Below are 21,506 nucleotides of genomic sequence, written 5' to 3'. Positions count from 1 at the left end.
CACTTCAAACCTGACACAGCCTGTTGCAGCAGGTTGCCTGTCAGATTGCTAATGCTGCTTTCAGCAAGTGACAGGGTTCAAACGGAGCTCCTGGGACCATCGAATTGGCAGGTGTATGAGTCTGAGTCTGTCCAGATCAAACTTGGAGCCAGGAGAGAGAAGTTGGGAGTAAGCTGCAAGTCCCTTTGAGACAGCAAGCTTGCCTGGCTGGGCTTTTTGGGGTCCTGGGGCTTGCTTGGTGGCTTCTAGCACCTGGAAGAAGGGGGGTTGGGGCAAGAGCCTCCTCGATGTTTCCGGCCAGATGGAAGAGCTTTGATGGCCCCAGGCTGGAGGGAGCCCAGCAGAGCAGCTGCTGGCCCGACTCCCACAGCACCAGGCCTGGCAGAGGATAACAGGGGAGAGGGGCCAGTGGGTTGAAGGCAAAAGGGAAGCTGCTCCGGGGATCGTAAGGAAGGGGAAAACCAGTGCGTCCCTTCAGAGTTAATATGCGAACCAAGTTAGAAAAAGTCCTTGTTGCTACCTGATTTCCATAGTGGGATTTCTGGACCTCTGCAGGCTGGGGCTGAGGGAGTAGAGGGTGGTGTTTCTGAGGAGTTTTGTCATGTCGCTTGTGTAATGCTGCTGTTGGGTGTAACTTTAAAAATAGCATGCTACAACAGGTGGGCACAATCATAGGATGGTTCCCCAAAATAGCAAGCAACTGTCAGTTTGCTTGTCAAGTTAATATAAAACTTTCTTCATTTCAGTTTTGCAGGATTTGATTCTAAAATTCCCCACCAGAACTGACCTGGGGGAGAGGAACTGAAATAGGGAGGCAGAAAGGAGGGAATGGTCTAATGGCAGGGTTTTCCTTGTCTAACCTCACCACGTGTCAGAAAAACAAACTGCAATAAAGAGATAGAAGTTGTCAAGAAGGATATGTTGGTGTCTTTTTTTTTTTTTTTTTTTTCCCCCCTTTCTTTTAAATTAACCAGATTCAGATGTTTCATCTGACTTAAAGGACCAGACTTCCAAGTTTTAACCTACTCAGTAGGATGGTGACTGCAGCCTTTGCACAGGTAATTTGAACTCTGGTCTGTGTAAATGTCTGAGTTAATATACGCTATCACACTGTAACTTCCTCTCATATCAGGGCTGCTTCTCCCCCCAAATCCGCTTACAAGAACTCCTTTGGTAATGTGCATACAGTTAGTACTAAATTCTGAAATTGTTCTTGACAAATGTCAGTTTAATCAAAATGTTAGCTTATCAGAGCATCCGCAAATAAAATCTAATGTTAGCTGAATATTGTAATGCAGGAAATGTACTAATATTACTTGCCAAATGCATTTAGACCAGATGTCTGATGTAAAGTAAAGCCAGTAAAGCAAGTCTTCAGTTGTAACTATGTAAAATGACAGATCAACCTGCAGTGTCTTCTGAAACTGCAAAATAAAATTAAGAGTTAAGAAAACAAGACAGCTCTCAGATTTCTCCCGGAATAGAAAGTCCGGCATGTTTGTCCATCTGTTGCCCGAAGCAGGCTGCTGAATAGTTAGTATTGAGCCTTTTCACTTGTAATTACTAGAACACAGGTTTGGGGCAGAAGTCCAAAAGGCTGGTGTTTCTGCTTTTGATAAGACAGTAAAGCAAAGCCATGCTACCACAGCCAATAGCACGGTCTTGCTTAAGCCAGGTGCTGTTGGAACAACATAAAGTAGCTCAATCCTCAGAGGTTGCTTTTGCCACAACACTTATTAATTTTTTTGTTAACCAAGAGTAAACTCGATCCTAAGTGTAGACATGTAAGTGTCTTTGTATGTGAGAACTTGTCCTCTGGTCAAAGAATAATCAGTTATGCCAGGTCTTGTTTTAGGCAACACGGGAAAACCTAATGACATTAAAACTTTTCTTTCTACTTGGCGTTTAATTGTTTACAAGCAAGATCTTGGCAAGACCTTTCAGTCAGCATTCTTCCTTGACTCTCTAATGCTACAGCCAGCTAGCAAAGCTAAGCACATTCAGCTGAGCATGCATGGGTACCTGCTCTGTTCCCACCATGGGACTGGGCTGCTTACCAGGATGCCACAGCCAGCTTCAGCTGCCATGGTCTCAAAGGCAGGAAATTAAGCTAGGAGTCTGTAGGAGAGTTGAAATTTGTTAGTTTAACACTGCTGCTGTGTTTTGGGGTTTTTGTTGTTGGGTGGTTTGCTTTTTTTCTATTTCTTCTCCTATCTCTTTTTTGTTCTTACAATTTCATCTTTGCAGGATTTTCTATCTAGAGCATGGAGTACAATCTACAAGTTCCTCCCCCCTGCCATGTTTTGATACCCATTTCCAGATAGCACGAACTGGTGCGTGAGGATTTCCCTCCTTCCCAACCCACAGTTCTATTTTTCTAGTAAAACATAAGTGGCTTTGCATATATTCATATGAAAATACAGGTATATGATGCTTGGAAATTAAAGCGCACTGTCTAATGATAGTGCCCTCAGGTCTTCATTAGGGCTGAGAGCCGTGTTGTGGTATAAGCCTGTACAAACACTTCTACAGAGCATATGTCGACCAAGTCATGATTTTTAAGAGCACGAAGTGCAGCAGCAATTGCTTTTTTTTTTTTTTTTTTAATTTTGTAAAACTCACAGAAGAAGTAGAATCTACTTTGTCAGGAAAGATGATCAAAGTCTGCTTTCTTATATGTGGCCCCTTATTGCAATTCATTACTTGGTCTTTCAATTTTCAGACATAGAGAGGAAGATACCTACCCAAATCTTCATGTAACATGCAAAACCAATGAGCTCTTGATGAAAACTAGCTGTCATCTGAGCTTGTGTAAGATAACCAAAACCCATCTGTACAAAAAATATGCTACTCTGAAAGTACAGCAGGTCCTTTGACTTGGGTTAGAGGGTTTTTTTAATAGAAAAACTTTAAAAAGCAAAAGAAGTTGTAGTCATAAATTGGGAGACTTTCCATGTTTGCTAAAATCATTATCTTCGGAAGGTGAAAATAAACAAAAATAAAACCAAGAAAATCTTTACTCTAGGACAGCACACCTGTTAGTTTTCTGAAGAACAGCATGGAATGCTGGAGATGCAAAGAGTAGAGATCAGTAGCATTCTTCAAAGGCAACCGTTACATTTTCATAAAAGTATTTCTTTCTTGGTGTGGTTAGTTGGAACATTTGTCTGAACAGCCAGCTTGTCTTTGGTCTATCTTCTATATTTTTGGCATTCTTGGCTCTTAGATGAAATAGCCCTTTGGGTGAAATTGCCCTGTAGTTGTAATTTCTTTAATACAGCTCCACTTATTTGGTGCAGGTACCCTCTGGGTATTATTTGCATGGTAAAAACAAGCTACCTGATTCCCAGGCTGTTTTGACAGGTAGAGGAACTCTTCTGAGCTACAGTTCCACAAACATATCAGCTTGGCTTCTAGGTGGTTTGTCTTCCTTTTCAGCCATTACTAGTAGCTTTACTCAACTACAGGTCCACATCGACACAAAATCTTGGAGCAAAATTTAGCTGTGGTATTGCCTATAAAACCTTTTAATCTGGTGTTTGAGAAAGTACAGAAATCAAGCTGTCGGATGACTTGTGGTTCTGCTCCATTAACTGGTTTTAACCATTTTAATGAGGTTGAATTTGCAAATCTGTTGCAGTAGCTTTTTAAAACAACAGTGTATTTAATAGTACGTTTCCTTTAAATATATGCAGCCCATGATAATTTTTTTAAAAAATTATTTTTTTTGTATCTGTGTTCCCTTTTGCTGAAGAAGGTAAAGAGGGAGAAATTCTGGCTGCAAATGGTTAGAGCAGTGTCCTGCAGAGATCCTCGTGGCAAAGATGTGCGCTGCTTCATTATTTTATAGCAACAGGTGTGCTGGCTTAGCACAGAATAACTCTCATGCTTTCTCCCCTTCAATTATACCTCTTCCTGGAGCTGGCAGCTGCAACAGAGATCAGCCTCCTCCCCTGCTGTACAGAGCCTCAGTAATTTGTTATTCCATATGGTTGAGGCCTGCAGCCTGACCAGAAGCTCAGCACCTTACACAGGGGTGAGGGGAGCAATAAAGGTATGCATCCCCCTTTACATTTTGAACTCCTGGCATCCTTCCATACTTGCAAAGGGCCCAGTCCCTGCTCATGTCTTCACTCCTGAGTGCATAGCATTCCGATTAACTCCTCTGTGACTCCGGTAGGAGCAGCTAGCCTGCAAAAAGCCCATGCCTCTGTGACTCCGGTAGGAGCAGCTAGCCTGCAAAAAGCCCATGAGCTGCAGAGAGATCAGGTTATGGCAGTGAGTTGACTGTCTTGGAGTTGGACTAATTGGAGCTCTCTAGACTCTGTCCCCCCTGACGTGGCCTTTCAGGGCTTTTTCTCCTCATTTAAGGTTGTATGTATACAGGGAGGATGTGAATTAGGGGCAGCACTCAAAGTAAATTCTGCAGTGATATTTTTGATATATACTTCTGCTGTATCAATATCAGTTGTAATCTTTTCCCCCCTTCCCCCTTTTCCATGTATATTTTGAAGAAGGTGGCATTTCAACATTTGAGGTTGAAGTAGTTGGACAAAATGTGTAGATTTGCATGAGGGGGAGCTGGGAAGAGGATACTTGTTCTTATTTCTAGTCCTTCTAAACTTCACCAGTTGTTCTGCCCAACAGGAGAAAACATGCGTCTATACCTTTGGGAAAATATGGCACTACTTTATTTTGCTTACAGAAAACATACAGAAAATATCCTGTTCTTCTATTTTAAAATGCTATAAATCATGTGGCTTCCTGTAATGTCATTGTGTGTCATTGTTTAATGCAAGGTAGGGGTTGGGAAAGGTGAGTGATGTACTTTCTGCACAACTTAACTTCAGGAAAGTTAATGGTTTGATCTTCATCCATAGGAAGGGAAGAGATAGGAAAGCTGTGGTTTTAATGCTCGGAAAAGTAAGGAAGAATCATAAAGACAGGAAAGGGAAAATACTTTTTAACACATGATCTCATTGTTACTTTTTTCTCTGGTAATTTATTAGCCCAGCAAATGTTGGCTATGACAATTAAATAGTGTTTGACCTCACTGCAAAAGGACTGCTAGATTTAACAGAACAAGCTTAATTCTGAGAGATCTTAATATTCTGAGAGATTGGAGTTGACATTTGCCGTGTTGTGAATGAGGGGATTTGTGATGTCCACCTGAATGTTGGGTAACTTTTTTTTTTTTTAATTGCTTTTTCCAGTGATGTTGTGAGAATGGTTGCATTAGAGGCAAGGGACAGTCTGCAGAGTCAAGGGAGATGCAGAGTCCCAGGGTGTGTTTGGCAGTTGAGAACTTCTGCAGAATGGCAGATGGATGTGTTTTGTTTCAGAAAATTCCATAATTAGGAATTTTGTATATTCCTTGTAAAGTGGAGTTGGTTAAAATTTTCACATCTTTAATCTACTTAGGGGTGACATTTGCCTCAAATCTCAAATATTTGATATCTGGTGGAATGTCAGTGAGGCCACTCTTAAGAAAGTGAGACATCAGATTAAATCTTTAAAACCTGCTTCTGACTCTGACAGGCAGCCTCAATTTCAGTAGTGAGGGGTTTTTTTTCAGTGTATATTCAGTGAAGATTTCCAGGATCAGATATATATCATGCATTAATGCCACTAGCAGGCAAAAATCTGGTGGCTTAATTTCTTTCTTAGGCATGTGCAAAAAGAAAAAGAGCAAGGGAAACCTGCTGCTACTTTTTTTGTTGGTGTGGGGTTTTTTTGTTTGGTTGTTTTTTTTTAAATATTTAATCTATGACTTGCTTTAGGAATGGAGAGTGAGTTTTGTGTGCGGCATCCTTTTATATCCGTTTTAAACACCTAGACCTCAGGCCTGGTTTATGCATTGAACAGTGTACTGGTATTCTCAGACTTGAGGATGCTCACATAAGTAACTGAATGCTTCTGTATAAGCAGAGTGCTGGAAGAGTAAAGATGCCCCAGTGTCTTAGAAGAACCTGTTTGTCTTGGCAAGATGATGTTTGGGGGTTTTTTTGCAATTAGTTTGTAATTCAGCCTTTTAGTGAAGCAGCTGTCTCCGAAACATCTTTCTGAATCTGAGTGATAGTTATGTCTGCATAGGCTTGTTCTGTATACGTACTCCTGTTCCTCTTCTGTGTGTACACCTGCTGCTGGGGACAGGGCAGGAGTCTCGGGGAGAGGGAATGGTAGTCTGGCTTGTTTCCACTGTTTTTTGTGTTTTTTCTGCACCCTCACCTGAAGGCAGGCTATCCTAGGGGGTTTCTTCTAGTCCTGCTGGAGCTGGAAAATGGAGGTGCTGAAGGGAGGCAGATGTGGAAAGGAATAACTTATTCATTTCACTTCCGCTACTTTGTGCACGGATCTCCCTCTCCCTGCCCTTGCCTCTCCTCTTCCCCTCATTGGCCAAAAATCTCAATCTATAACAAGACTAGCTTTTAATCTTTTGAGTGGCTTGGGCTTTGCTGTGAGGCATTCAAAGATAGAAGCTGAGGCACTGGAAAAAGTGTTGATTCTTTTATCTTAGTGTATCTGGTATCGTGTTCATATTCCCTGTTAAAAAAGAGACCTTTGTTTCTCCACTGGTGAGGAGGCTTTGGGAGTGTGGTGAGACTAGTGTGTTTCTCTGATCCCATAGCATATAGCTGAAGCTCAATTGCTGCTCAGTTGGTTGTTTTGAACTACATAATTTCGTTTAAATTGCACATTTTGTAAACTGACTTGAAGAGTTAATAACTGTTTTAATGCTAACTTGTAAGAACATAGTCCAGGTTAAAAATAATATTACAGCTGTTGGAACCAGACTGAGTTCAAGGCCTATTAGTATTGTCTTCAGAAAAAATATCTGTGCTTATTAGCAAGGTTTTGGGTTACAGGCCATTACATGATTAGCAGGATCACAAGTGCAGCAAAATGAACTGCATGTCAGCACTATAACACACTTACTTCCCAGCATTTCTTTGTGCAAATAAAAATAAAATGCAGAACTGCGGTTTGTTCTTGGCTTTTCTTCACTGGCCCTCTGTGAAAACAAGCTCCCATCTGGCAAACCAGGTAGCTAGCATGATTGCTATGAATTCAAGCTATGCAGTAACCGGATATAAGGAAAAGAGTTCTTGCTTAGACATGCGCTCCTAGATTTGACTACCTTGTTTTTAAGACAGATGGGAATGTGCCCTAGGGAAGCAACAATGTGGAGTGTTTTTTTCCCTGTATAGCCTAGTCCTTCAGAACAGAGTCTAACGCTATGGCTTTTCTTTTTTTCTCCCTTTTCCAGTCCTTCCTCCAGTGCTGGTTCCAAGGCACAGTGAGTACAACCCCCAGCACAGCCTCTTGGCCCAGTTCCGCAACCTGGGACAAAATGAGCCCCACATGCCACACAACGCTACTTTCCCAGACTCTTTTCAGCAACCCAATAGTCACCCGTTCCCTCACTCACCCAACAGCAGCTATCCAAACTCGCCTGGAAGCAGCAGTAGCACGTACCCGCATTCTCCAGCCAGCTCAGACCCGGGAAGTCCTTTCCAGATGCCAGGTATGGTCAACTTCGATTTCCCTTCAGAAGGGAGAAGGTAGTTGCACACCACTGGTATGATTTTTTTTTGTTTAATAATACTAAATTATCAGCTAACATTTGTGTTCAATAGCTAACTGAGGAGATGTAAGGTAATAAAGACTCTAATCACTTTGTCTAGTAATGATATTGAGTGGCTTAATATTGTGCCTCTTTCAAACACAAAACATTACGGTAAAGCTCTTCTGGGGCAGGGGGAGGGATTCAAAATGTTGAACTGGTCCGCAGAAGAGTTTAGCGTACAAAGCATAGTGTTTAATGCACAAGAAGTGTAATGCAACAGTCCATCCTTCTTTAGGAAAGAGATCATCATAAATGTAGTGCAAGGTTTTAGTTCTGAAAAAGAAGGATGTTTCTCAAGGGGATCATGTTATTGCTACTTGATAGAATTTTTTCACATGATGACATAATTTCAAGAAACAAATAACTTCATCTGAAAAACAGTTCGTTAAGGCCCTGAACAGAAATCTTTGGGCAGTTTTACTTCCTAAAGTCAAAGAAGTAACAGCCTTTATTTGCTGACTGATGTCCATAGAAACTTCTGTGAAGCTGTCTTTCTTTGGTCTTTATATGCAGATGGATAAAAATACTGCAGAAGCAGTCTGTGACAGATTTGATCTAGATTCTAGGATTCCATACAAATACTTACTCATGTTCTGTTTGCATGTTTTCTTCGGGGGCTGAGGGAGGGCCGTGGGTAAACAAAGCGGCAGACTTGGAAAATCTGTTTTCTATTACACAAAATCCATAGATTGCTGCTGCTGATAGTTGTTTCTCTAAAATGTTTCTCTTGTGAGTGAAGACTACTGAATTTGCAGGGGCAGGAGGGAAGGAAAGAGAGTTTGTATTGGCTTTTCTAAACAATGTGAAAACTTGACACAAAACCAGCTCTTTCCTTCCTTCTTTTTTTTTTTTTTTTTTTTTAAATATGATTGGTATGGTTGGGGCTCTTCCAGAAGAGATAAAGGCTTCTCTAACAAGGTCTTCCTGAACACTGACTTGTGGAAGTTCACTTGATCTGTGAGGGTCTTTTCTGTCCACATGCCTGTAAAGACAAGTCAGCAGCTGCAGTGAAGAAATTGAATTAGAGGAGAGGTCAAGATACTGATGTCCTTGATGCTTAGCTCTGGACAGTTGTCCGTCTTGCCCTAATGGGGGAGGAGGCTGACTTTTGAAAAATAAATAAATTTTAAAAAGCAGCAAGGCAGCTATTCAGAGATCTTGAAAACTTTCTAGATACTGGCTAATTTGTTGCCTGTGACCCTACAACCTTGTTTCCCTATCTGTGTATCACTAACATGTTTGCACACACACACGAACATTTAAGGCTTAGTAAAACACAAGGCTTTAGCTCTGTTAAGCTTTTAATATAGTCCTGTTGTCATTTGTCTTTCTCTGCCGCTCTCTTTCCAACTGAGGGTATCCAAGTAAGGGAATTAGCAAGGTACCTGCCAGCATTATATGTAAAGCTCTCAACAGAGTATCTCCTAAACAATAAGCAGTTAATAGATTTCATTAATATATGGGGTTTTTTTTAAAAAAAAAACCCAACCAGACAAACAAAAAACTCTACCACGAAAACACTAAAACTTCCAAAGCAGTGGTATGATTCACCTGCCTTTGGTTGATACTTATTTGGTTTTCAGGGTTTTGGAGGCCTCTGTGATTATTTGCTGTGATAGTTTGCAATTCATGTTCTCAGTAATGGAAGTAAATGGGGATGAGCAGCAGCTGTGTTCACCAGAGATAGCACAGTGGTAATCCAATCTCATCTTTTGCAGCAAAAGCTTGCAGGAATCAGGCAAGGGTTTCTCTTGCATGTACCTCTGTGCAATTGATTTGGAGGAGAGTGTCCTCTGGTGTGTTGGGAAATAGTGACATTGGCAACTTCCTGCAGCTTCTAAGAAGCTGTTTGGGAACCTTTCCCAGAAATGAAATAGGCAAGTGAAGGCCAACACGAGTACCTGGCTGGGACGCTTCAAACAGGGCTGAAAGTAGTGTGTTAGTGAGTATGGTCATTGTGCACAGGCTAGTTTTAGGCTAGTGATTCAATCCTGAACGGGGCAGTACAGCCAGTAAGAGACATTGACAAATAAATTGCAGACCCAGACGGCTACTTCTGTACAATTTGTGTTCCTGAACATTTTCTACTATTCCCAATCTAGGGAAGTAGAGCTAATACTTCTCAATGACAATAATAAGGTCCTGGATATATCTGGGACATCTGAATAGTTTGCTGATAGAATCATGTTGGAAACAGAAAAGTTAAAACTGAAAGTTTTACCACATTCAATATCTACTCTTGGCCTGGTCCTGAGACCTCTTTGTGCCTTAATGTCTATACAGCACTTTTGACCTGCAAAAAACGCAGGCTGGAAACATAGCTGAGCCTTCTTCTGTGGTTTGTAAGTGACTCGTTTATATTGTAGTTGTGCTTAATATGCACAGTAATTCTTTGCTTTCTTGATTCAAGGTCCAGGATTGCTTTCTCAGATTTCTGGTGGGTGGCAGTTTATAGCTGAGTCAGGCTGGAAGCATTTCCAGGCTAAAAGTGTTTATGTAGGTATGTCTATATACTTTAAAGAGAGGAAAGGACTTGTGTATCTCTGCCTTTTCTATATTTAGCTGATACTCCCCCTCCTGCTTACCTGCCTCCGGAAGATCAGATGACACATGATACCTCCCAGCCAATGGATACCAACATGATGGCACCTGCAATTCCCCCTGACATACACAGAGGAGGTAAAAACACTTCTTTCTTGTCCTCGGCTTTGCTTCTTAAAAGTAAAGAATTTTCAGAACTTACTTTTAATAACTGAGTTTTAATTTTGGATATATGTTGATTATGGAAATTTTTAGCTGTAGGAAAGAAAAAAACCCCAACCATCTATTTTTTTTCTGTTGTTGTAAGGGATGAAATGGTAAATCTGGAGATAAAAATTTATAAATGTAAATATTTAGGACAAGAAGCTATCGCATGTAAAATGTACGGGGTTTGTTACTTTCTTACTCCCAACTAACTCAACAACTAAAGTTGTTTTATGTTTCATATCTGGAACTTCCGCTAATCACCAAACAGAAAGAATTCCTGTGATGCTTCACATTTCTGTGTGTGATGCTGAAATGACAGGTGTGCAAGGCAAGGAATCTTTTTCTTATGAGTACTTTGACTTACTGAAACAATGCAGTTAATGCTATATAGAGCCTACTGAGTTGTGGATGACAGTAGAGGTGGTCAGGTATAACTCTCCAAGCAAAGACTTGATCAGAGGACAGATGCTACTACTGTCAGTTATTTAAACGCCCAGAGACATTTTACCTGGGCAACTGGAATATAATAGTATTTTTAACTCTGAGACAGTACATCTCAGAAAATTGTCTTTTCTTAATATGTTTTTGTCCTGAATTCTAAACTCAGTCCTTAAAGAGTATGCTCTGCTTTTAGTAATTTACCTTTCTCCTGGTCATAAGGGTGTTTGAGGGTTTCTTTCATATTTGGTTTTGTTCCATCCTCTCCCATAATTTTTGTTTCATATTTGAGTCATGCAGTGATAGCACTTGCTTCACAATTCAGAGCTGTCTGCCTGAGGTGTGGCATTGCTGCAGACTTAAAAATCTGCATTAAAAACTCGTATTGCTTTATGCACTATGACATAGACATCTTCTTACACATTGCTTTTAGAAGCCTTTGCAGCCAGCCGTGACTGCTGAGTAAAGGATTTGGTGCATTCATCACATTGTGAGAAATATCCCCTTTAGAGAACACATAAGCTTACACAGTTGTGGCTCATGCCAAAAAAGAACAGCAAGCTGGATGCTGTGCCAAAATTATTATCAAGATCACAAACATATGAACAATTTAACTGTTTGATTTTTTTAAATTTTTTTTTTTTGTACTTGTTTTGTTGCTAAGCTTGATGTCTGGTTTCAGGAAGTATATTTGCTCTCTTAGAACAATTTGGATGGCTTTTGTGCTAACCTATTTACTTTCTGTGTGGAATGAGTTTTGCATGTGATAAACCCCCATCTGTAACATTTCCACTTTTCACTGATCCAGTACATTCTGTGTGTATGTATAGTCCTTGCTGGCCCAAAGCACGTTTATCAATGTTTATGCCCAGTTGCAAGACCTTTCCATGTTTGTCCTTCTCACAAAATACATGAGTACTATAGAATTCCTTTATTACATGAAAGTTGATAGAGAAAAGGGTTTATGTTTTTCTTGCTTCTTAACTTTTAACCATTTCAGAGTAAAAATTGTGTCTATTGGTATTTTTCCCTCCTAGTAGCTTAGTACAATGAATTTTAATTTCTGTCTCTTCATTAAAAAAACCAGCAAAAAAACAACACAAAAAACCTTACTTATGTGCCTTCATGTGTTTATTACTCATATACATATGCTGTAATTGCACTACCTAAAAAAAACAAAATCTGCTGCAGGTTGTAAAAGAGTTTTTACTGTGAACTTACTGCAGCATTTTTGTTGCAAACTTTTTAGAAGCATGTTCTTCATGGTGATTTGTTAGTCTTAAGAGATTTGATTTAACAAGCTGCATCCTGTCAATGAAGTTGGGTAATTTCCATTGTTGGCCCATGCTGGGAATAGAGAGACTAAACGCACCTGCTCTGCATGACTTAAAGCAAATGTAATGAAGTTAGTATGAAATCTGTGTGAGAGAGATATGATTCATTCTGTAAGAATGGCCAGCTGGCAAGATTTCTTCCTGACTTTGAGAACTGGGGCAAAGCTGCAGCTTTGATAATTGCTGGCATCTTCATGGGAATTAAAAGTGTAGTAACTTCTTACTGATAATTAATGACTGATTTTTATTATTCTTTACTGTGTTGGGGTTTTTTTATAGTTATGTGAAAGGATAGAAAATGTTAGGCTATCAGGAAAGATCAGCTCCTTTTTACCAGTGTTTTAATCAAGTTATTGGTCAGCAGTAGACACTATGCTCAAAAGTTTTGCACAGTGATATAGGATGTGTTCTCCTGCTTTTGATTATTTGCCACCTTTTGTATCTGCTATGTACTGCTGGTTTGCAGGGACTTTTTGTTTTTTGTTTTGCACGTGTCTCAAAACTCATAGTGGTATGATCTGTGAACAGAGGAAAATATGGACACTGGTCTAAATTGGCTGATTTCAGTAAAGTCTTGAGGCTGGGAGAAGGAAACCTCTGGCCAGAGAAGCAAGTTTTCCCATGATACCAGTCTGATGTTCATTTTAGCACTTCGACATGTAGTTGGATCTTTAATCTCCAAAGTTGGTATCTTAGCAGCAAGTCCAACTGTGCTAGGCTTAGTAGTGAAATAAATAGCCTCCTTCATTTAAAAGAAACCACACAAAGCAACCACATCCCTTCACTATCCTCCTTTTATTTGGAGGCAGTTTAATAATTTGTAGCTGTATTGGGCACTTGAAAGAATGTGCACTGGGTGCAGGTATCTGAAGAAGCCTGTGTTGTTGTTGGACACCCACTGGGAAGCACTTTTTGGTAAAGACCTTTGGTATCATCTGGAGAAATTGTTCCCTGTGCACAGTGACAAGTGTTACCTCAAGACTTCCATGTGTTTCTAGAGCTTGATGGGTAGAAGTCGTGAACCAGGAATTTTCTGTCGGTGTTCTGCATAATCCCCAGCTTCAGTTCTCTGTTCAAGAGGAGCTGCTTGTTACCAGAGTCTGGAAAACCACATTCTGAGAAATCCTTGCTATTACTCAGCAAGTAATTCCTTTGGTGATGAACAGTTGCAGATTTTGCATTTGGTAGCATTTGATGAATAAAAGGTTCTCATTAAATAGTATCTTCCTCCCGTTCATCTGCTCTTCAGTGCAGTGTAATTGTCAGAATCCTGTGCGCTATGCCCTTGTTCAGCCTCCGATCCCAAGCAGTATCTATTCATATTGAAGATGTGCTTCATGCATGTTCTGCAGACAAATGTCAGTCTCTCTTAGTTTTTGAAGTCTGCTACACTTTCCCCAAGAAGCCCAGGAGTAAGATTTGTGCATGCCCTCCTGAATGCTGAAAGATTGATCTGCTGCCTTCATATTTAAGCTACTTCGCTATACTTCTCAGTACCCAAAGTTACAAATGGTCTCTTGTGCAGTTGTATGATGCTGTTTCTCCCTGTCACTATACAACTTTATGGTAAGCACAAAGGTGACTTGTAATTTGGTATCCCAGTAAAATGAACTGAAGTAGAAATTAATTTACTAAATTGGTAAGAAAGCAGAGCTGTATAACTGCAGTGTTTCTCTTCTGTCTGGGCCCACACCATAGTGTATTGTAGAAGATGCAGCAGTTCACAGATAACTGAAGAGAGAAGAACCTTCACTTAGCTGCAATTGATTATTCAGCTCATCTTTCTGTCATCTTCAGCCAAAATCTGCAGGTTTATGAATCTTTACATCTCAAGTCTGTGTTCCAGCAGTGTTAGATTGTAACATTTCTGTTGTTGCTTTACAGATGTTCAGGCAGTCGCTTATGAAGAGCCAAAGCATTGGTGCTCCATTGTTTACTATGAGCTGAATAATCGCGTTGGGGAGGCATTCCACGCTTCTTCCACCAGCATCCTGGTGGATGGCTTCACTGACCCTTCAAACAACAAGAACAGATTTTGCTTGGGGCTGCTCTCCAACGTTAACCGCAACTCCACCATCGAGAACACTAGGCGGCATATTGGCAAAGGTGAGTTTTGGATCTTCACATCCATGTTTTGGGTTTGGGGGAGGGAGAGGGGGTGTTTCCCCTAGACGTGACAACCTGGGCCACTTGCCTCAAGAGCAGGCTGGTCTTCCCAAGTACATGATATAAGTGCTTGTGTTGGTAAATATATAATTTTCTGGTCAGATCATATAAGCAAAGTATTGTTCTTACCTGGTGTGTAATTACAGGGAGCTTTTTACCCTTAATCAATTTTTAATTGCCCAAAGGCTGTCATAATCTTAATTGGAATGGCATCTTAAGATAGTTTGTCTAATGAAGTGTCTTGATTTATCTTGATTATTGGTATGTGTGGAAATCCAAATTATAGTTCTCGGCACCACATTTTTAGCTAGCCTTAGTTCCAACATAAATTAGCTATCCTAACATGTATTTAGAGAGACAACCTGCCAAAACAGCTTTCCAAATGCATTTGTCACAGGCTGGTTACTCTTCCAGTGGGAATTTTGTGCTTCTCTTCTATGGCTGTGACAGTGTCCTGCAAAAGAGAAAAGCTTCTAGTTTATGTCTGACTTAATACAGTCCTCTTCTCTGAGAAATCACCTGTAATGCAAATGACAGGTAAAACTGACATTGCCCCCTGCAATGGGGCATTCCTGCCAGACAAATCTTTTAGGTGTTTACGTTATTAAAACTCGAAATTTTCTGAGACATTTGGGTTCAGCATGCCCAAACAGTGAGGTACATGTTGTAAGTGCCAATTAGTGAAATATCTTCCTCCTCCGTAGGGGAGAAAAGAATTGTAACTGAAGAGAACGTAAAGTTTAAGCCTGCGGTCTGGAGAGCTTTTCTATACATGAGGTCTTGTGCGGCCCTCAGCAGTACAGCACACCTGTATTGTGCCACTCAAGTCCTAATATTTTTTTCTTCTTTTCCTCCCCATCCATCTTACCAAGTATCAGGATATTTATTTAACACCTCATTCATTTTCCTGTTGAAAGTAACCCAGCTGCAAGCAGAGTTCTGCTGAAGCACTTAACTGTGTATGTACCGAAGCAGAGTGTGGAAGAGACAACGATGCTGTTAAATAAGTACATGTGTGTAACTAATGATGATGTAAAACTGTTAGTCTTTGAGGAGGGAGGAGTAAATCCCAAACTCGAAGACATAGCCATAAATTTTTGCAGATCAGGTGAGAGTATATATGTACCCACACAAGTACATACGTAATCAATCTTAGGTGACAGGGCACAGTCAAGGCTTTCTGACTGGACTTCAGTTTAGTTTTTAAATTCTGTGTTCACTTCTCTGACTCATGATGCTGTGGGAGGTAAAAGGTTTAAACAGCAAATAATCCATTTTTAAACACAAAAGGCAAATTTTCTTGCTCTCAAAGCCTTTGGAATTGAGTCCTGGTGACAGCAGATCTCCACAAAGCTTCCCTGTATGTCACTCTTCTGGGGCTTGTTTCCATCAGTGGCAGGTGAGGGAGCAGGCAGTAGAAGGGGAAAGGACTATAAAATTGGTTTGTACCCTCATTTGACAGATACATCTGAGAAACATAAAGACAACTTTATTTTTTCCAGCTTGCTGGAATTGAAGTGAGCTCAAAAAAACCCTGCTATCCAAAACAGCATTCAGGACTTTGCCAGAGAATCAAGTTTGGGGCTGCTTTAGTATCTAGAAATTACGCAGTAGGTTTCTGCTCTCTCCTCTTGCATTCCCAAGTATTGTTTTACATAAATATAATGAGAAAAAGTTCAAGTGGTCAAGCTATCTAATGTACTGAATCAGAACTACTGCAGTGCTTGCTAGTTTATCATTGAATATGCGGTGTGTTAAAATGCAGGAATTGCCAATTTCCCTTATATATATGTACATATGCACCCTCTGCTCAAATTGCCTACTGATGAAACAGAAAAGTAAATACCAAGTTTGAAGACAGACAGGTGATGGTCTGATATGCAAAAATTGTTTATTTCTTTAAGCAGAAACATATTTCTGTGGTGACAGAGCATGAGAAATAGATACACAGTGTGAATTTGTCTCATCTCCTTATGTCAACCTTCTCTTCCCAGGTGTTCATCTCTATTACGTTGGTGGGGAAGTGTATGCTGAGTGTCTGAGCGACAGCAGTATTTTTGTGCAAAGTCGGAACTGCAACTACCATCATGGGTTCCATCCTACCACAGTCTGTAAAATCCCCAGTGGCTGCAGTTTGAAAATTTTCAATAATCAAGAGTTTGCTCAGCTTTTGGCTCAGTCAGTTAATCATGGCTTTGAGACCGTGTACGAGCTTACTAAGATGTGCACTCTCCGTATGAGTTTTGTAAAGGTATGTGAAAATTTGCTTGAGGTAATTTTGTAAGCAAAATAAATTCTTTTTTCTTAATGTGGTGATTTTGAATGGTCCAGTGCCTTCTTCCATTGACCTGTTAATAGCTGTTGAATTTTAAGTATGGAATAATGTTCCTTAAGAGTAGGACAAATCTTAATGAAACAAAGTTGTCTTTGTGGACAAAACTCCATCTGATGCACATACTTTGAAAGCTTGAGGTGACTTGAAGTCTTCACATAAGTCTGTAGTCATTTGTGAAGCATTTCTATCATGTCTGTTAACTATTCTCATTTCATTGAATTGCTTCTTGTAAATTTTTAGTGTTTCAGCTGAATTCTTGTATTTAGTATGTGTATAAACTGTGTATGTATATAGAATTATTTGCATAATTATTCTGGAATTATGGGGCTTGTCTTTTAAATTTTGTGGGATATGGTAAGATACAGTATGAGTAAGCTTTGAAAATAATTGAGTCATTAATTACCTGGCCTAAAAGTGGAAAATCCACCAGTTGATGATGTAGCATCAGCTTTTGCCCACTTTTTTGACCATTGTTACGATCTATGCTATCTCCTACTCTGTAAGAGGCTCAGCTGAACTTTATGCTCCTGTTTCTTTGGTGGTATTTTTGGACAGTTGAGCTGGGACTGCAGTGTAAGTCATTATAGCAGTTGTGGGAGTGTAGATAGCATAATCCTCTAAATCTGTCTTGATTGGCAGCTCTCAAATTAGGTGCTGCAGTAATTATTTAGAATAATATACATACATTTCTATTCTAGGGGGGATGCAAGGTCAAGATTTGTGATGTGCCTGTGAGTGTCAACATAGGTACCAATATAAAAGGGCTGGTCACATACAGGAAAGCGGTCAGATGAAGATGATAATATGCTGAAGTGCTCTTCTTGACAGGAGGATAGAAACTTTCAGATGTGTTAGGACAGGGATTCCTAAAATGATATAGGTTGTTTATAGCTCTGCATCCTATAGAGCCACACGGCAGCGTTGCCTCCACAGTTGCACAGGACCTCTCCTGCATATTGGATGTTGCACCACACAGTGTTTAGAGTGGCTGCCACCTGTGTTGGGAGCTGGGTAATCCCTTCATTAGGGGTGAATACAGAGCAGAGCTAGCTGTACCCACGGCTGTCTTAGTCTTGTCTCCAGACCTGTCCCAAAAATGGTTCACTTTAAAATGATTTTGAGTGCTGCTTAAAATACCTGCTTAAGTCTTTGGTAATTACTGTAACTGAATCAGGTATGAGCTGAAACAAAACATATCTTGTCTTAACTTGAGGATTAGCCTGCTGGAGAATGACCATGCCCTCTTTTTCCAGAAAGGAAAGCTTCTGACTTGCTGCTTAGTTTATCATGCCCATCCTGTGAATGATGCTTTGGTTCTTGTCAGACAGATGCCTCCCCCCCACTTCCATAATGTCAGTCTGTGACCTCATTTTCTAATTTTTTGATCTGTTTAACAGCTTTTCCCCCCAGTTTGCTCTATTTTTGGTTTTGCCAAAGAAGACTTGATTATCCCCCTCTTCAGAGGCTTTATTGGGATATCATGCAGCTGGCAGTGAGGTATAGGGAAATTTTGCACTGCCACAGGTTATGTCTTTAAGAATGTAAAGAATTCCATTCCAAGAGATCGAGAGATCTCACAATGATACTTTCTCCAAATTTTTAATTTTTTTAAAAAAAACCTTCAGATTTGTTTGTTGAAATGTGATAATAGTTGGCACCCTGCTACCCTGTTGATAATGACTGTTGAAAGCTAGAGTACTTTGGTAAGAAAGATGATGATCAAAGTATGCTTCTCACATATTTGATATTATAAAATAAGATGATTTATTTTTCTTTTCCCCACTTATGATTTTGTTTTCAGGGTTGGGGAGCTGAGTATCATCGCCAAGATGTAACAAGCACTCCATGCTGGATAGAAATACATCTTCATGGTCCCCTTCAATGGCTGGATAAAGTACTTACTCAGATGGGCTCTCCTCATAATCCTATTTCTTCAGTGTCTTAAAAGGTCCCAAGCTCCTGCGTTTTGGAAACAATTGAGCCTTGCATGTACTTGAAGGACGTATGAGTCAGACACACACATTTTATTTTTTTCCTCCTGAACTGGCAACAGCTGAATAAGAGCCATGAAAATACTTGACTTCTGTGACCAACTGTTGGATTCAAAAAAAAAAAAAAAAACCCCGACAAAACAACCCCTTTAACATACCTTTGGTATCAGGAATTTTAGTTTACATTGTAACGTACTATTAGAAAGTTGATTTGCAGGGCTTAGTGCAACAGGGACTATCAAGCTAACTAAAACCACAATCTGTCAGACTGAGTTCCTGAAGGATCTTCCTGTAGCTGGCACTCTGAGATTTGCTTTCTTCCTTACATTCAGTGTTCACTGTTTCCCCCTGTGTCCTCTGGCGCTAAGAGCCGATGCTGGTGAAGTCTGCTTTTTGCAGGCTCTCTGTAGTACATTTTAAAACCATTTGTCTAAGCTGATGGTTGCTGTTCTCTTTAAAAGAAAGAAAAAAAAAGTCATAAGGTTTAATCTCAATAACTGTGTAATAATATTTGAAATTGTGTCGTGACCATACTGCTGTAAGAATGTTAGGTATGTTTTTTGCTAAATGTATGTACGGTGTATTTGAAAATCTAGAAATTAATTAGATTTAGACCATAAAGGAATTAGGAATATTTGAGTGGGGGGAGGTGGGAGTGGGAAGGGAAAATGACAACTGAAATGTAGAATATATTGTAAACATAGCTTGTTAGTTTAAACTGAGGTCTGAGTTTTGCTGTGCATTTCATTTTTATAGTGGCTTCATCTTATTAATTCTGACTATTTTTGCCTCTTCGTTTTCCCCCAAAACAATTGCGCAGCTAGTTAATTCTTTTACCCATGAAGAGGATGAAATGATTAATACCTGCAGTTTGAAGGCTGCAGCTCTATGTATTTCAAGACAAAATTGTACAGAGTGCTCTCTAACTATTGAGCAGTTTTATACATTTTATGTAACAGAAGTAGGCTTTTAATTTTGTAAGAGAATCTTGTTTTGCCAAACCTATTAACTGTTAATTGTTTAGAGGACTTCAAAATCCCTGTGTGAGTCTATTTCAAACTTTTTAAAAAAATATATATATATATATTATTTTTTTTTTACTGCTTGGTTTATTTTCTTCTTTGATCTTTTATATTCACATAAGCTGTAGTACTTTAAGTACCTTTATTCCAAAACTAGTGGGTCCTCTTTACTGGAAGTTTTGAATAAAACCTGTTGTTACTGCTTACATTTGATTAAAACCTTGTGTTGTCCACTTCTTGGTAGACAAACCAGATAGAGATATGGTCTTAGAGGAGGAACCACTAGAAATGAGGATATGCTGAGCTTAGACATTTATGACTAGTACAGGTTAGTAGCTCTACTAAACTCAGTATATGAGTACCCCAGACAGAAAGATTTCTTAAGTAGGCAAGATTGGAATGAGTGCAGTAACACTGAAGTATCCTAGCCACTTAGTTAAATTTTTGTGGGATTTTAACGTACAATATCTGTATGAGAGGAGATTTTGCTGAGGTTGCACTGTTGGCAGGCTCTCTCTGTTCCTTGCCATGGTTGTGGTGAAGTCTCCATGCTTCTTTATCCACACCTCTGTCTTTGTTCTATGGAGAGGTGAGGGAAGGGCTGTCCCTTCACAGCTGTGAAGTGTCTGTCGAGCTGGGATGATGGAGTTTAAGAGACCAGGGTTTGACTGGAGTTCCAGCACCTGTGCCTGGCTATAGCGGACCAGGAGCATGAGGCAAAGCTGAGCGACAGAGATGAATGTGAGTTCAGCCAGATGTAGGCGTGTGTATGTCACTGTAATGAGTAACAGCCCTTTTTGGAGAATGAGTCAATCCCATCGTTTTTGGTTTTGTTTTTTAAAAAAAGTTAATTCTATTGCTTGTTTCAGTGTATGTTTTTAAAACTAACCGTTTTTCACCTGCTAAGGGATGAAAAAATTCCATAATGTTCAAGTTCGTTCCCTATTTAGGAGAACTTGGTTAGTGCCTTTTTTGTATTTGTAAGTTCCAAGAACATATTGATTTATTTTTTAAATTCAGTTTAACATATATTTTTCATAAAGAAGCAGTCATATCATAGCACAAATGTAAGCCTTAAAAATAAGGAAAAATTAAAGATGACCAAAAAGAGACAGAATGTTGTTTGTACTTCAGTCACTGTCTCTTCCCCCCCCCCCCCCCATCTTTAGTCCCTGCTACATTAACTCCCAGCTGTTCCCAACCAGTTTCCTTCCTTTTGTTGGAATGCAGTACTGAGGTAGTGACTTTTTTTTTTATTAGTGCTGTAACCATCCATCACCCAAGTCTTAAAAGTGTTTCTATTTGGATGTTTTCATACTTGGATGGTCCTGTGCAGGTTTTGGTAAACTTTGAAATAGCTTTGCAGTAAGAAAAGACAGTCTCTTGTTGTGACTGCTTTTGAATGTTAGTGTCTTGTATGTTTTGGGCTTTAATGCCTCTCTGTTTTTCCTAAACAGGGATTAAAATGAGGAAATGCTAGCTCTGCAGTGTCTCAGAAACTTTCAGTGGTAATGCTTCTGCAGTTTTTCTAAGTTTCTTCTGTTGTGGATTTTTCTGTGCTCTTGATACTGTTGAAGTGCAGTGTACATAATATTTTCTTTATCTGTTACCCAGCTTTTTATTTGTGGTGAGGAGACATTAGGTGTAAGGAAAAAGTGTACCTTCATGTGGTGGCACAGAGTATCCCAGCTGCACTTTATTAAATAAGATGAGTGGATTGGAGTAGCACCTGAGATTAACAGCCAGAAAAGTAGGAGCTAGGACAGAAGTTACCTAGGAGGAGGCAATTGCTAGCCTGAGGGTCTTGAGAAGATTTGTCAAGCATTTTGGAGACATTTCTTCCTG

General features: G+C 39.8%; 1 protein-coding gene across 2 annotated transcripts in view; it reads left to right on the top strand.

Moving 5' to 3' along the window:
• The window catches only part of SMAD1 (SMAD family member 1), a 48,427-nt gene extending 28,560 nt beyond the window's left edge, over window positions 1–19,867 (top strand). For both annotated transcript variants that reach the window (XM_074904996.1, XM_074904997.1), the window contains exons 3-7: window positions 7,268–7,525; window positions 10,190–10,306; window positions 14,032–14,253; window positions 16,308–16,564; window positions 18,450–19,867. In XM_074904996.1, coding sequence (XP_074761097.1) covers window positions 7,268–7,525; window positions 10,190–10,306; window positions 14,032–14,253; window positions 16,308–16,564; window positions 18,450–18,593 — 998 coding nt within the window. In that variant the 3' untranslated portion in view covers window positions 18,594–19,867. The remainder of the gene's footprint in view (window positions 1–7,267; window positions 7,526–10,189; window positions 10,307–14,031; window positions 14,254–16,307; window positions 16,565–18,449) is intronic.
• Window positions 19,868–21,506: the final 1,639 nt, after the last annotated feature.

This window comes from Athene noctua, chromosome 4, assembly GCF_965140245.1.
Source record: "Athene noctua chromosome 4, bAthNoc1.hap1.1, whole genome shotgun sequence".
Lineage (NCBI taxonomy): Eukaryota > Metazoa > Chordata > Aves > Strigiformes > Strigidae > Athene > Athene noctua.
Note: the sequence above shows the minus strand (reverse complement) of the source record. Positions and strands in the feature narration are given on the sequence as shown.